Source organism: Nomascus leucogenys, chromosome 4 (genome assembly GCF_006542625.1).
Source record: "Nomascus leucogenys isolate Asia chromosome 4, Asia_NLE_v1, whole genome shotgun sequence".
In the NCBI taxonomy this organism is placed as follows: Eukaryota; Metazoa; Chordata; class Mammalia; order Primates; family Hylobatidae; genus Nomascus; species Nomascus leucogenys.
Window position 1 is genome coordinate 75,367,788 of NC_044384.1, and position 15,179 is coordinate 75,382,966.

At 38.3% G+C, this 15,179-nt stretch overlaps 1 protein-coding gene across 1 annotated transcript; it reads right to left on the reverse strand.

Moving 5' to 3' along the window:
• Positions 1 to 3,946: 3,946 nt before the first annotated feature.
• Positions 3,947 to 4,881, reverse strand: LOC100596461 (olfactory receptor 5W2). Its single transcript, XM_012495828.2, is given in 2 exon segments — positions 3,947 to 4,168; positions 4,171 to 4,881. Coding segments are annotated over 2 exon segments (933 nt in total).
• Between the last annotated feature and the right edge of the window lie 10,298 nt (positions 4,882 to 15,179).

Below are 15,179 nucleotides of genomic sequence, written 5' to 3' on the forward strand. Positions count from 1 at the left end.
GTTTTCCAAAGATGAATGCCAATCTGACTTTTACTACCCATGTGTACAAGCTATGATTGTTCCACATCCACACCAATACTTGACATTAATATTGTCGATCATATTTATTTTGGTTGATTTTTAGGTGAGTCATAGTACTGCATTAAGATTTTAATTTTTATTTCCTGGAATACTAATCATTATGTAACCACTTCTGTGATGTGTCTATGAAAGTCTGAATGCAAAATGGCAGGCCATTTAAAGGGGCTATGCGCCTTTAAAATATCTTGCCTTTCAAGACTCATACACTCTAGCTAATATCACTGTCATTGCCATTTCAGGTCAAGTCAGCCTGGAGACACAGGCAGTCCTTTTGTATAAACATGAAGCCACTCCACTCCAATCCCAGCACTTTGGGAGGCCAAGGTGGGCGAATCACCTGAGGTCAGGAGTTCGAGAGAAGCCTGGCTAACATGGTGAAAGCCCATCTCTATTAATAATACAAAAATTAGCCAGGTGTCATGGTGCATGCCTGTAATCCCAGATACTCAGGAAGTTGAGGCAGGAGAATCACTTGAACTCGAGAGGCAGAGGTTGCGGTGAGACAAGATTGCACCACTGCCCTCCAGCCTGGGAGACAGCGTGAGACTTCATCTTCATCTAAAAAAAAAAAAGAAAGAAAGAAAGATGAAGGCATTCATCATTTTTGTATTTCTTTTAAAATACTGCATATCCAGTAGTGGGAATAGATTTACATGTCAGTAGACTCAGAGATATATAGAAAAAAAATGTGGCAACTGAAAAGTGTCTTATAAATATACTAGCATGAGGCTTTCTGTTATGGGCGGTGATGAGACAGGACTCATTTCTAGAGAGGAAGAGTCTTGTTAAATTCCGCAGTAATTTGAAGTTGCAACAGGTGCCTAGTTCATAACATGTTTCTAGGGAGAGATATTCAGGGAGGTCAAAAGTCACTGCTTCCGGTTTCAACACAGGACCTCCCACCTTCTGCCTCATTGAGCATTAGTACTGCTCTACTTTAACAAGCGTAGTTATACAGCCTATCACCATTATGTATGTCTGTTCATTGCATTACATGTATATCCAAATCTACCATCATATGCCATTATTATGTTTAGGTATTTCAGCGCCAAGGCTAAAGGAAAGGATTCATGATATAGAAAAGTTCCTACCATGTTAACCCACTACACAAAATCATGGGTAATATCAAATCTGGACAATGCTATTTTTAACCAGTCATTGGTGACTGTGTGATAAGAGAGTGATTTAGAGAGACAGAGAGTGGAAGGAAATGGTGGGAATTGAGGTGGACAAGCTAGAATGGATCAAACCTTGTAATAAATGTTTTACCTATTTCTGTAGACTCCCAGGATGGAACAGTTAGATCAGGCTATCTGGCCCAAATCTTTACTCAAGTCATGAATATCCCAAGCGATATTCCCAATAAACGATTTCTCTACCTTTAATTGTACAAATTCAGAGAAATAAAGGTTACAGTTAATTAATTCGGTTTCTTCCATTTTTAGACATATGTTTATTGAGCTTAATACCTTGCCTTTGTTGGGGTTGAAATTTCCTTCCCTTTAGACAACACTCATTATACATGATTAAAGTAGCCGATAGGTAAATCAAATCAACCTTTTCATGACATAACTGTCATATGTTATATGGAAGGGAGATGACATGTTCATATCTTAGCAGCAATTCACTAACCTTCCAATCTGTCTGGACTTAATAATATTTTGAAGGGTGTTTTCTACCCTGCGGCTGCTCATAAAACAGATTAACAGAAGTGTATGAGTAAATTGAGAAAACATGTCACAAGTGGAAACCCTCCAAACCTGTTTTCCAAAATAAAGCATTCCCCGTAGTTTTTTTTTTTTTTTTGCATCAACATACTTATCTATAGCCTGTCACAGTGTCCCACAAATGGAACCTTGCAAGGCAGAGGTGTGTTTTGGGCTTTACTTACATTCTGGAATGTTTTCACAGAAGGACATTTTACAAGGACAGCAAAAAACCTAAGACATTCAATGTCTTTTAGATTACACAACCATAAGGGCTAATGAAAAGTGTCATTGAGTTTTGTATGATTTTACAAACATGTAGCCTCAGCCATGGTTTCTCAACAAGTTTCTCATAGGGTTTTAGCATTATACATTGGAGCAGAGCTGAATGAAAGTAGGTGAACACGAAGAAAGCACCCACATGAATGCCTGTAACTTCCTATGTAATTAATATGCATGTCCTTGTAGACTTATCACCTTGGTATCCATAACCATTTCATTTACTTAGAGCTTAGTGATGAGAAAACATGGACACATAGAGGAGAACTACACACACTGGGGCCTTTTGGAGGGTGGAGGGTGTGAGACGGGAGAGGATTAGGAAAAAATAACTAATGGGTACTAAGTTTTTTACCTAGGTTTTGTATGATTTTGCAAATATGTGGCCACATTCCTGGGTTAGGAAATAATCTGTACAACAAAGCCCCATGACACAAGTTTACCAGTGTAACAAACTTTCACTTGTATCCCTGAACTTAAAAGTTTTTAAAAACCTATAAAATATATATTCAAAGCACACATTATGCCCTCACTTAACTAGACTTTGATATCTCACAAACATTCAAAAATGTTATACCGTGTGTTGGTTTTTATTATTTATATATTTTTCCATTTGGTGACCCAGAAACCATGCAGATGCTTTGGTTGGGATGACAGGCATAACACATGCAGTCTTTGAGCAAAGAATGCTCGCAGTCTCATACTGGTGGCGTTTGTTCAATAAACAGACTGATAGATAGAATAGTACCTTTGAGAGAGTATTATATATGAACCACAAGAGGGACATTTAAATAGGGCTAGAAATAGGAAGAAGGGAAGAGAAGCAGAGTGGAAATGGATAGAGAATATCAACTCAACTAGACTTTACTGCATGTACCACTTTATCCTTCAATTCTTACACATTGGACTTCCTTTCCTCTAAAAAGGCATTGCCCTGTCCACCTCAGGATGTCTAATTTTCAGCCTCTCCATCTAGAATCCCTTCTTCTCTCCACCCACCCATTGCATCTCTATGCATTTTTAGATCTAAAACCAAATGTCCCAATTTCAAAGAATCTTTCCCTTTCTGCACTCTAGTTAGACATTTTGTTTATGCTTAGAGTACCCTGTCTTTTGACTTCGTGGCCTTTTATAGTTTATTATGAATTATTGTTTAGTTTGATTAATTAAATGTTTCCAGTTTCCACTATATTCTGTGACTCACTAGTACAGAACGTAGTGGATTCAGCATGAAATGCAAAGTACACAGCAGTGTGAAAGTCAGGTACTAAACACTCAATAACTCTTGAAAAATTACTGCCTGTCACGCCTGTAATCCCACCACTTTGTGGGGCCAAGATGGGTGGATCACCTGAGGTCAGGAGTTCGAGACCAGCCTGGTCAAAATGGTGGAACCCCATCTCTACTGAAAATACAAAAATTAGCTGGGCCTGGTGGCAGGCACCTGTAATCCCAGCTACTCGGGAGGCTGAAGCATGAGAATCACTCGAACCAGGGAGGCAGAGGTTGCAGTGAGCCGAGATTGCACCACTGCACTCCAGCCTGGGCGACAGGGTGAGCCTCCATCACAATAAAAAAGAAAAGAAAAAAAGAAAAAATACTCTGAAATATATATTAAACAAATAAAAATTTGCCCCACTAACTCAAAGACTGGAGCATTTTTCAAATATAGAGAAATTACCTTACCTAACTTGAAAACACATTAAAAAAATTGCATATTTAGAAAATTCCAGAGAATTGCTAGATTGTGGCTTAGTAAAATATGTATTATATTAAATTATGATATTTGAGACAACTTTATGTTATAATATATAATTTGAAGAAAACACCAGTACGAATATGCATTTTTGTGTGTATAAACATGTATTTTTAGTATTTCCTTAAAATAAAATTTTATTTTTCAGTTTTTTCAGGGCCTCTTTCACATCCTTGTTCCGCAGGCTATAAATCAGGGGGTTCAACATGGGAACCACAAGGGTGTAAAACAATGAGGTCATTTTATCTTGATCTAGAGAATAGGAAGAACTTGGCCGGAAATATATAAACAGCAGAGTTCCCTGGAAAATTGCAACCGCAGATAAGTGGGAAGTGCATGTAGAGAGAGAGCTTTGAACCTCCCCTCAGCAGAGTAGACCTCCAAGACTGATAGGATGATATAACAATAAGAAATGAGAACTCCTGAAATGGTACTCAGTTCAATAAAACCAAAGACAGTGAATAACACTAACTCATTGACCTGTGTATCTGAGCAAGAGAGTAATAAGAGAGGAGGGATATCACAGAAGAAATGATTAATCTCATTAGACCCACAGAAGCATAGGCGGAACACCAGTGTCGTATGTATCAAAGCATCTGCTATTCCCATCAGATAAACCCCAGTCAAGAGTAGATAGCACACTCTGCTAGACATGTTGACTGTATAGAGCAGGGGGTTGCTGATGGCCTTGTACCGATCAAAGGCCATCACTGCCAGCAGTAGACACTCAGAATCTGCAAAGATGCAGAAGACCAAGAATTGCAGAGCACAGCCATAGAAGGGTATTGACTTGTTCTTGGCAAGTAGATCTACCAGCATCTTGGGCCCAATTGCAGTAGAATAGCAGAGATCACAGAAAGACTGATGACTGAGGAAGAAGTACATTGGTGTGTGAAGTTGGTAATCCATTCTGATTAAAACTATCATTCCAAGATTTGCTGAGAAATTAATGATATAAACAGCCAAGAATACGGCAAATAGGGTCACTTTCATCTCTGGGTTATTGGTAATTCCCAAGAGAAAAAAACCAGTTAATGAGGAGCAATTTTCCCAGTCCATTCTTCCTCGTTCCTGTTTCAAACTGCTACAGAAATCATTACGAGAATGATAGATTAGGGCTTGACTTTCCAAGATATCAAAAAAAATTTATCTGTAAAGTAAAACAAGATTTGTTTATGTAAATTATTTTCTTTACCCTCAAAAAGTATCCCAGGTGAGTGTCACTTTCAAAGAGGCATTACTGTGTTAAAAAAAAAAAAAACCCTAAAAGTATCTGCCAAAGGAAGTTGATCAACTTTGAATCTAAATTTATATGCAATTTCTGACATATATCATTTGTCTTTGCTTCTATTGTACAATCTAAGGCAGTCAATCTGATCAAACTGAAAGCTCAGTACAGATCCAAAAGGATGTGAAAAAAACACCATAGTTATAGTAACAAGGGCCAGAACATGCAGGACTAAACATCTCATATATTTGATGAAAAAGGATCATATTTATTGCATTATTCAAGAAATATATACATTTTTCTATCACCAACAGTGAAATTACATGTAAGTTAATAAGTGAAAATTATTATGGTACTATTTTTGATGTGGTGTCTTTAGTGCTTACTGGAAAGGAAAAATGTTTTATTTAACTGTTACTCATCATCACTGGTTTGTCACAGCATATATAATCCATTTGGATGACTTATCTGGTTCCAAAGGACAAAAGCCGAATGTAAGTGGTAAAAGAAGTGTGAACAACAGACTACTTACATTTACTTACAATTGACTTTTTTATTAAAATCAAAATGTGAAGAGGAATAATAAATGTTTCTGAAATATATAGGCTTCTGTTGCTTGTGTTACATGTGCACTTACTCTTGTGTGTGTGTGTGTGTGTGTGTGCCTGTGTGTGTCTGTTACATGAAAATTGAAATGTGGGGTGGGTCTGAATGTTACTTCTTCTAGACATATTATGGCATGTACCATAAGAACTTGAATTTTCATAAATTAATATCTGTAATGTGTTACCTCTATTATTATTTGAGTAAATCTAGAACCAATCTTAAATTTAGATTTAAAATACTATCACATGTACGGTGATTTTTTAAAGTAATGATTTACTTATGAAGGTTGATTAAAATATAAATGGGTGAAATCTATATTATCCTCTTACAAATGACAAGTAAGGTCAGTCAAATTCACACAGATCCAATAAGAAAATATCATTGTTTGGCCATTAGATTCCAGAGGTATTTTAACTGAGTAAGCATCTATAAAATCATTCATTTGTAAATTCCTTCATACATGATTTCTCATTTTTCCAAATTTTTTCCTCTGTCCTTTAAATTGATCATTCAGAAACCTACCTGAGATGAGCAAGTCTTTCTTTCCTTACCTCTGGTATGTGAACAATAGGCAGGTCACATTTTATTTTTACCTGGTGACTCTTGGGACTTAAATCTCTCAAGCCTCTGCCTTCACTCCTTTATGTTATTCAAACATGATTGATTAGATTCCTGGTTCGATATTTTCCCCAGTGAATGCTGCAACTAGTTTAGCAAAGGCTCCATTTTTAATGTTTCAGCCTTATCACCAAATTGACCAATGTTAGAAATTTATCAGAATTCATTTAACAGTATGCTTCATGGTTATCATGAAATAAGACATCCAATGAAACTTGAATAGATTTTCGACTTCATGGTTTGCGTGTCCTTTTCATTGCTCATCGTGTTTCTTCCACTTCTGAAAATCTCCTTCACCTCCCATTTAGAAATATGATAATCTAACATGCTGCTTTTTTTCATTAATCATTGTCTGATTACTTTTTCCCAACTACATTGACAACTACCCTCATTTCAATTATTTTATGGATGTACAACACCCATCACATTGAATGCACTTTTTCTTAATTTATATTTTATTTGTCTGTTGGCCAAGTGTCTCTCTACATTCCCACAATCTCTAGCACAGAGATATATGTGAGTAATGTGTGTTTATAAATATGATTGTGTGATGTTAAATATTTTCTGCTTATTAGGCTGGTAATGTTCAACCAAGAATAAACATAAACAACCTTTCAGGTCTGTTTCTCCTAATATAGTTGATATGTACAAAGATGATTATTTAAAAGAAAACATGTGTTGAGGCCATGCTTTTTAAGAAAAAAGCTAAGTTCTATTTATTTCCAAAATAACTTTTGTGTACTATTATTCATGGCCATCCTTTGATACTTGGAAGTTACTCAAAGTGTGAATTTTGTGTCTACACCATTGATTCCCCTATGGCTACTATGTATTGCTCTCCACTCCCTCCCTAATTTAGTCAACCATTTTAGCCTTTAACTTCATGGTACAGAGAGCTGAATGCTGCATCCACATTGTTCCGGCCGTAAAGTTGTCTCTACTCTCCCTTCCAAAAATGTGCTTTTAAAGCACCTCTTCATTCAGCCCTGGGCTTGTGGAGGAAAAGGTATGAATTTAAATACATTCTACAATGGATCATGTATCACATCCCATGTGTTTTCCATATACTAATTACTATATCTCCATATATGCTATCATACATTTCAAATATTGTCTTATGTTTCCATCTCTAACAACTTCATTATACACATACCAAAAGTGAAATTCAGAAGTAAAGAGTAAACTTCTGGAGTCTCACAGGCATGAAGTTTTCTTTCTCCAAGCACCTGCTGTGAATATGTTTCTGACTACAGTTAATGAAACAAAAATTTCTCTGTACTGGCCACGTTCTGAGTGATGTTTTGTAACATATGATTCATTGCTCGATACTTACAAGTACAGATTTCTATGTGTTCTTTAACGTCTACTGTTGATTGTACTGTACAAAAATGTATTCCCACTGACATTCTGTCTTAAGGAAGTTAATCTATTTTTTAGTACAAAAAAGTGAAAGAAAAATGTGTAACTAAAATAGTCAGTGATAGACATTAGCCATTGTATCCATATAAACACTCCAGGTGATTCCTGTGTCTTCCCAAACCTTAGCAGGGAGTAGACAGGGGCATAGCCTTTTCTCAAAATTTCTCAAAAGCTAGCCTACATCTGGCTAAATTATTAAAATATTCTTGATTGGGGGAAAAGTACTTTTTAGTGTTAAATTTCAATGCCTTTTCATGCTTTATTGTCATTGCTTAGGAGATGGTGCGGTTACAAATATGCTAAATTTATGGCTAGTGGACATGTTGTTAAGGCCAAGTCCAACAAATTAACTGTAATAATTTTCCACCCATTACACTAAAGACACTGATACATTTGTGTTGCCCAAGAGCTTTACTACAATCATCTACTTCTCTGGTCCATATTTAAAGGAAATGGGAATTTAACTTGATTCAAACTCATTTTCATATCATGTGATTACATGTTTACAGGAATGACAGGACTCTTTAGGTTATACCTTACTTAGGTAAGACCTAAATTAGTTTCCTAAACTGGACTGTCACTGGACATATAGACTAAATTCTCTTCAACCCTTTTCATTAAAACCTGAATCTAAGTGGTACATTATTATAAAAAGTTGGATAAATTTATTGGTATTTAATTGAACATGCTTTCTTAAATTATGGACAAAAATAACCTGGTTGAAATTTACATCAGAGGTAAGCAACTGAGGAAAAATATCTGTATCTAAATTTGTTCCCTGGTGTCACCAGTGCTCCAAAACATAATACTCTGTAAGTAACTGTCTGCTTATAATCTTCTTCCTTCAGAAAAACATGATTGTTTGTCCCTAAGTCATAAACCATTATGAATAAGTTTAGTGCATGGTACTGTCCCAAGAAGAATCAGGCTCTCTTAGCTTCCCTTCTACAGGAAACAATACTAAAAGTTCTTAAAGGCTGAATAAAACATTTTTGTTTTATTTTAAAAAAGATAAATTTTAACAAATAAATATTTACTGAAATATTTTATTAAAGTTGCATAACTTTTTCACAAAAATATGCTGAACTCTATTGAATACAAGGCATTACTAGTAATACAAATTTATAGTAATAACACTCTGAAATTTCTACAGTCTAATGGTGAACAGATTTTGCTTTTAGAAAATCTTTTGATGTGTAATATACATACAGATTATACTTACATGATAAGTATACAACTAGATGAATTTTCAAAAAAAATAAAAATACTCCTGTAACCAGGACCCAAAGAAAGAAAGAAAGAAAAAAAGAATATTACCAGAATCCCCCAAAGTCTTCTACATGATCCCTCCTAAGTTACTACCTTCCTGCTCCCAAAAGGTAATTACTTTCTTGATGTTTAAAACAGTGAATTACTTTCATATTTTTTGAACCATATATAAATGGATGCCTACAGTATGTACTGTTTTACTTAATGACATATTTATGCAATACATCCGATTTGTTTCATACAACTGTAGTACATTCATTCTTATTGTTGCATACTGGAGATTGACATCCACATTTTCTTGGACTTTATTCTGATTCAAGCACACTCCTGCCATGATGCTGTTCCAGATATATCTACTGTGTAGGTAAAATTTCAAAAAGAACATGGATTAACTGAGGAGATATAATGACCAAAGGAAGCAACCCCATTGAGTTTTCTGCTTCTATACTTCCCTATGCTATGTTTCTGAATCTCAGAAAGAATGTCATCCTAGAAAGCAGAGTATCATTGCTCAACTTGGAATTTACAGGAAATCCAAAACGTTTTCACTCACAAGCATTTTACAATGGCATCTAGCTAGCCTTAGATGTTGAATGATTTTTAGCTTGTGTAATTGCAGAAAACATTTGAGTGTTTGTGATTCTCATATGGTCCTTCAAATGCATATCCATGTCCCTGTTTACTACACAAGACACTTGCAGTACTTTGATCATCAGAAAACTAGAGAAGAATCATGAAAGTTATTAAATATCTTATAATAATCTAGATAAGTACTCTTTAATTATTTTTGAAATAATTTACACTTGTCTTTAATATGCCATTGCCTTTAGCATCCACAACCACTTATGTACTTAATATAAGATACAAAACATATATTTGAGATACATACTAGACAATCAATGATTTCTTTTTGCCTTGTGATAAGCTTTCAATCAAAATTAACTTTTTTTCTTATTTCTTTACTTATTGATTCAGACAGTCTCCTGGGTTCAAAGGGGTGGGTCTCTGGTGAAACTTCAACATCAAGCCAGGGATAGCCTGAGGACTGGGGACCAGGTGGCCAGTTCCACCGACCAGAGTGAAAACTTATGGTGCTTTTCCTGGGCCTGCCTATTGGCCGCCCATGGACCAATCGGCACACACTTCCTCCCCTCTGAAGCCCATAAAACCCCAGACTCAGCCAAACTTAGGCAGACGATGAGACAACCTGCCTTCAGAGAGGATCTACCCACTCTAGGTTTCCTCTCTGCTAAGAGCTCTACACTCTTGAGGATGACCTGCCTGTGGATAGGAGCTACCCACTGTGGGTCTCCTGAGAGCTGTACTGTAGCTCAATAAAGCACCTCTTCACCTTGCTCACCCTCCAATTGTCTGCATATCTCAATCTTCCTGCAGACAGGACAAGAACTTAGAACCTGCTGAGTGGTGGGATGGAAAGAGCTGTAACACAAATAGGGCTGAAATGAGTTCAGTGTGGCCCCCTGAACACTCTCCACATTGCAAGTGACAAGAAGGAGAGAAGAGCTGCAGCCCTTCAGGGAGCCCAGAACTAAGGGCTGTCCAAGCCAGTGCTGTGACACCTTTTTTGGGGCTCTTCAGTTTCTGGTGTCTCCAAGCTTCTGGATGGTACCACGTTTCCCTCATACAGACATGGGTGCCCGCAGTGGAGGCTGCTTGTGGTGCATCTGAACCAGCAACAGGCTTGCACGGATCTGGCACCTGGAGCTGCCCATCCTGCTGCAGCAGCTGGCATGCCTGGCAGTGTGCAGTGGCCAGACTCCATGCTTGTACGCTCACTCATCCATCGCCACTCCAGCCTGGCTCACCCATGGCAGGCATGGGATCTGGGCTGGTAGTGAAAGCCGAGTACAGCCTGCCAGGCCAAGGCAGTGGAGGGAGCCCAGCAAAACCAAGCAAAAGCCAACTTGGGCAAAGGTGCCACTGGCAACAGAGGTCTCTGGCTGGCGAAATAACACCCCAGGTATCCCATGCATAAAGACAGTTGATAAAAATATTTAAATGTTCACAGCTAACTTTCATACTTCAGACATTGTTTTGTCTTAAATGTTCTTCATCCTATTTCTCAGAAGCTGTAATATTGATCTACTATTTTCTTTTGTCATTATTTCTTCTGTATACCTCTGAAATATGACTGTTCTTGATTAAAAAGAGTTAGCGGACCTTGTGAGACAAATTGAATTCTACCTTCCACAGTTATCTCTGACTAAAACAAATAATATTGTGTTCAGAATTGGTGAGTTCTTGGTCTCACTAACTTCAAGAATGAAGCTGCGGACCCTCGTGGTGAGTGTTAACAGCTCTTAAGGTGGCGCGTCTGGAGTTTGTTGCTTCTGACGTTCAGATGTGCTTGGAGTTTCTTCCTTCTGGTGGGTTCGTGGTCTCGCTGGCTCAGGAGTGAAGCTGCAGACCTTCGCAATGAGTGTTACAGCTCATAAAATGAGTGTGGACCCAAAGAGTGAGCAGTAGCAAGATTTATTGCAAAGAGCAAAAGAACAAAGCTTCCACAGTGTGGAAGGGGACCTGAGCGGGTTGCCACTGCTAGCTCGGGCAGCCTGCTTTTATTCTCTTATCTGGCCCCACCCACCTCCTGCTGATTGGTAGAGCTGAGTGGTCTGTTTTGACAGGGCGCTGATTGGTGTGTTTACAATCCCTGAGCTAGACATAAAGGTTCTCTACGTCCCCACCAGATTAGTTAGATATAGAGTATCTACACAAAGGTTCTCCAAGGCTCCACCAGAGTAGCTAGATACAGAGTGTCGATTGGTGCATTCACAAACCCTGAGCTAGATGCAGGGTGCTGATTGGTGTGTTTACAAACCTTCAGCTAGATACAGAGTGCCAATTGGTGTATTTACAATCCCTGAGCTAGACATAAAGGTTCTCCACGTCCCACCAGAGTACCTAGATACAGAGTGTCGATTGGTGCATTCACAAACCTTGAGCTAGACACACGGTGCTGATTGGTGTATTTACAATCCCTGAGCTAGACATAAAGGTTCTCCACTTCTCCACCGGACTCAGGAGCCCAGCTGGCTTTACCCAGTGGATCCCGCACCAGGGCTGCAGGTGGAGCTGTCTGCCTGTCCCACGCCATGCGTTGGCACTCCTCAGCCCTTGGGTGGTCAATGGGACTGGGTGCCGTGGAGCAGGGGGTGGTGCTCGTTGGGGAGGCTTGGGCTGCACAGGAGCCCACGGAGGCAGGGGAAGGCTCAGGCATGGGCTGCAGTCCTGAGGCCTGCCCCAAGGGAAGGCAGCTAAGGCCCAGCAAGAAATTGAGCGCAGCGCCAGTGGGCTGGCACTGCTGGGGGACCCAGTACACCCTCCGCAGCCACTGGCCTGGGTGCTAAGTCCCTCATTGCCCAGGGCTGGCAGGGCTGGCAGGCTGCTCCCAATGTGGAGCCTGCCAAGCCCATGCCCAACTGGAACTCCAGCTGGCCCACAAGCGCCATGCGCAGCCTTGGTTCCTGCTCATGCCTCTCCCTCCACACCTCCCTGCAAGCTGAAGGAGTGGGCTCCGGCCTTGGCCAGCCCAGAAAGGGGCTCCCACAGTGCAGCGGTGGGCTGAAGGGCTCCTCAAGTGCCGCCAAAGTGGGAGCCCAGGCAGAGGAGGCACCGAGAGTGAGCGAAGGCTGTGAGGACTGCCAGCATGCTGTCACCCCTCAATATCATGTACAATACCATACATAAACCTCTGTGTTCTGTGGGTATGTAAGAAAAATAGTTGTAGGTAGATGAAGAAGAAATAAGAATGACATTTGAATAACTATCTAGTGATCAATATGTGGGCCCTCAAAATCTTGGCCTAAAGTCATTTAAATCTCTGTTCCTATGAAAACGTATTTAACATAATTGTTTTCTTTATAGAAAGAGGACACTTTACATAGATATTTATATGTAAAATATGTAAAATATATGTACATATATGTAAAATATACCCATATATACACTATATATAGAGAGAGAATAAGAGATTTAAAACAGTCTAAAAGATTTTGACCAACTCTGCAACTACTGCTTACATTTTATTGTATGCCTTGTTTTCTAGGGAGGTTGCTACATGTAATTGAAATGAAAAGCAGCCTTGGATATGCTTTCTGTATTAGCAACGTTCTCAGTGATATTTTAAAATATGCAAATCATGATGTACTCTAATAAGTGCAAATTGCTATGTTCATTTAATATCTACTTCTGATTGACATTTCAAGATAATATATGATAATCATGTATAGCACGGATGTATTCTGAATCTGAATGCAGCTAATTTATTTGAAATTAAGCCAGTAAATGCAAAATACAAGGGCAAAAATAGTAAGATGTATTAAGCATGTACCAGTTATGCCTTGAAGTACTCCATGTAACTTTTTACTTTTTCTGAAACTTTACCTGCGACTTAATAAAAACACAGGGGTTTTTTCATGTGTGTGTGTGGATGGAGCGGTGGGTAGGTGTATGTTTTCTGTTTTTTTCTTTTTTTTTTTTTCAGATGTAGTCTCATTCTGTCGCCAGGCTGGAGTGCAGTGGCACGATCTCGGCTCACTGCAGCCTCCGCCTCCCAGGTTCAAACGATTCTCCTGCCTCAACCTCTCAAGTAGCTGGGACTACAGGCACATGCCACCATGCCCAGCTAATTTTTGTATTTTTAGTAGAGATGGGGTTTCACTATGTTGGCTAGGTTGGTCTTGAACTCCTGACCTTGTGATCCACCTGCCTCCTCCTCGCAAAAATCTGGATTACAGGCGTGAGCCACCATGCCTGGCCATTTTCTGTTTTTTTTTTTTTTTCATTTGTTTATTTATTGTTTTCCTCCCTTGCTTTCTGTAAAGCTAAAACACCCATTAGTCTAAAATCAGTAAATTAGTACATTTTTAACTTGGGGAAAAGGAATTCTTAGTGATGATTTATTTTTAATATTGCATTGTAATTTCTTGTGTGATGATACCCATACTAAGATAACAAATGTACTCCTGTGGGAAATACTGCTGGGGCAAACTCAAGCCACCCAAGTAGTTGCTAGTAATTGTCCTAACAGTTAAACATCAAGAAACAGATGCATTTGTATTACCCAAGAGCTTTACAAACATTGTTTACTTTTCTAGTGTGTATTTGGAGAAGGTGGAGTTGCCTTTGGTCACCTTCTGATTCTGTTTTACAATCTCATTTTTTCCCCCAGATGCTTCCCTGTCTTCAGGAATGCTAAATTCTTGCAGGTTTATTTTCTTTAGTCAGGACTCAGCTTTAGCTTCTTATATACAACTGCTTCTCCAGGCCATGTGGACTCTCCCATTGGAGATTCTCTCACCAATCCCCCATCCTGATTTAGAAATTACCATGCAAGTTATGGTCTGCAAACCCTTATTAATGTAGCTACGTTAATATCACAAGTTGAATAACTTTATTTAAGTCCCACAGGAATTTGTGTTTTCATTCAGAATAATGTTCTCACATAACTGATAAAAAAATTGTCTTTAGGAGAAATGTTATATATCAGACCCAAGTAAGTGAGAAAAAATATATATATATATTTAAAGCTTCTGTGGTGACTTCCATTACCATAGAAGCAATTGTCTTCCTAAAAACCACCTTCTTTGGAAAACAATTGTCAGGCCCTAAAGCATGGAATGTTATGAAATGGAGTTCATTACGTGATCCTGATACCAAAGAACGTTAAGTTTCCCTGCCACTGTGAGTTAATAAAGACGTTGTTTTTCTACAAGCAAGACAGAACTTTTAGTGAAATACATATTAATCATTTATTAAGATATTCTATAAAATTTGGGCACTGCATTAATTTTACAAACATATATTGAACACTTAGGATATACATGAAACTGCTAGATTTAAAAAAATCCTGCAGTAAAATAATATCTTAGGGAATATACTCTGTTTTGGCAAAACTTTTTTGGAAATAACATACGTATAGAAAGTTATTATTTAGAAAATATACTCCAAGTACATTTCTAGAAAGGAAAATATTTCAGCACCCAGAACCAGACCAATAAAAAACAAAATTACTAGCATCTCATAAATTGTCTCCGCATGCATTATAAATTGATGTCCACATACTGGGTAATCTCTTATGTTTTTTGAGGTATCTAGTAGTAAAATCAGTTTTTACACTGTTTTTTAGTCTGGCTTCTTTCACCCAACATTATATTTGTGAGATTCCTCCGTGTTGTTGATGTGGAGATAGTGCATT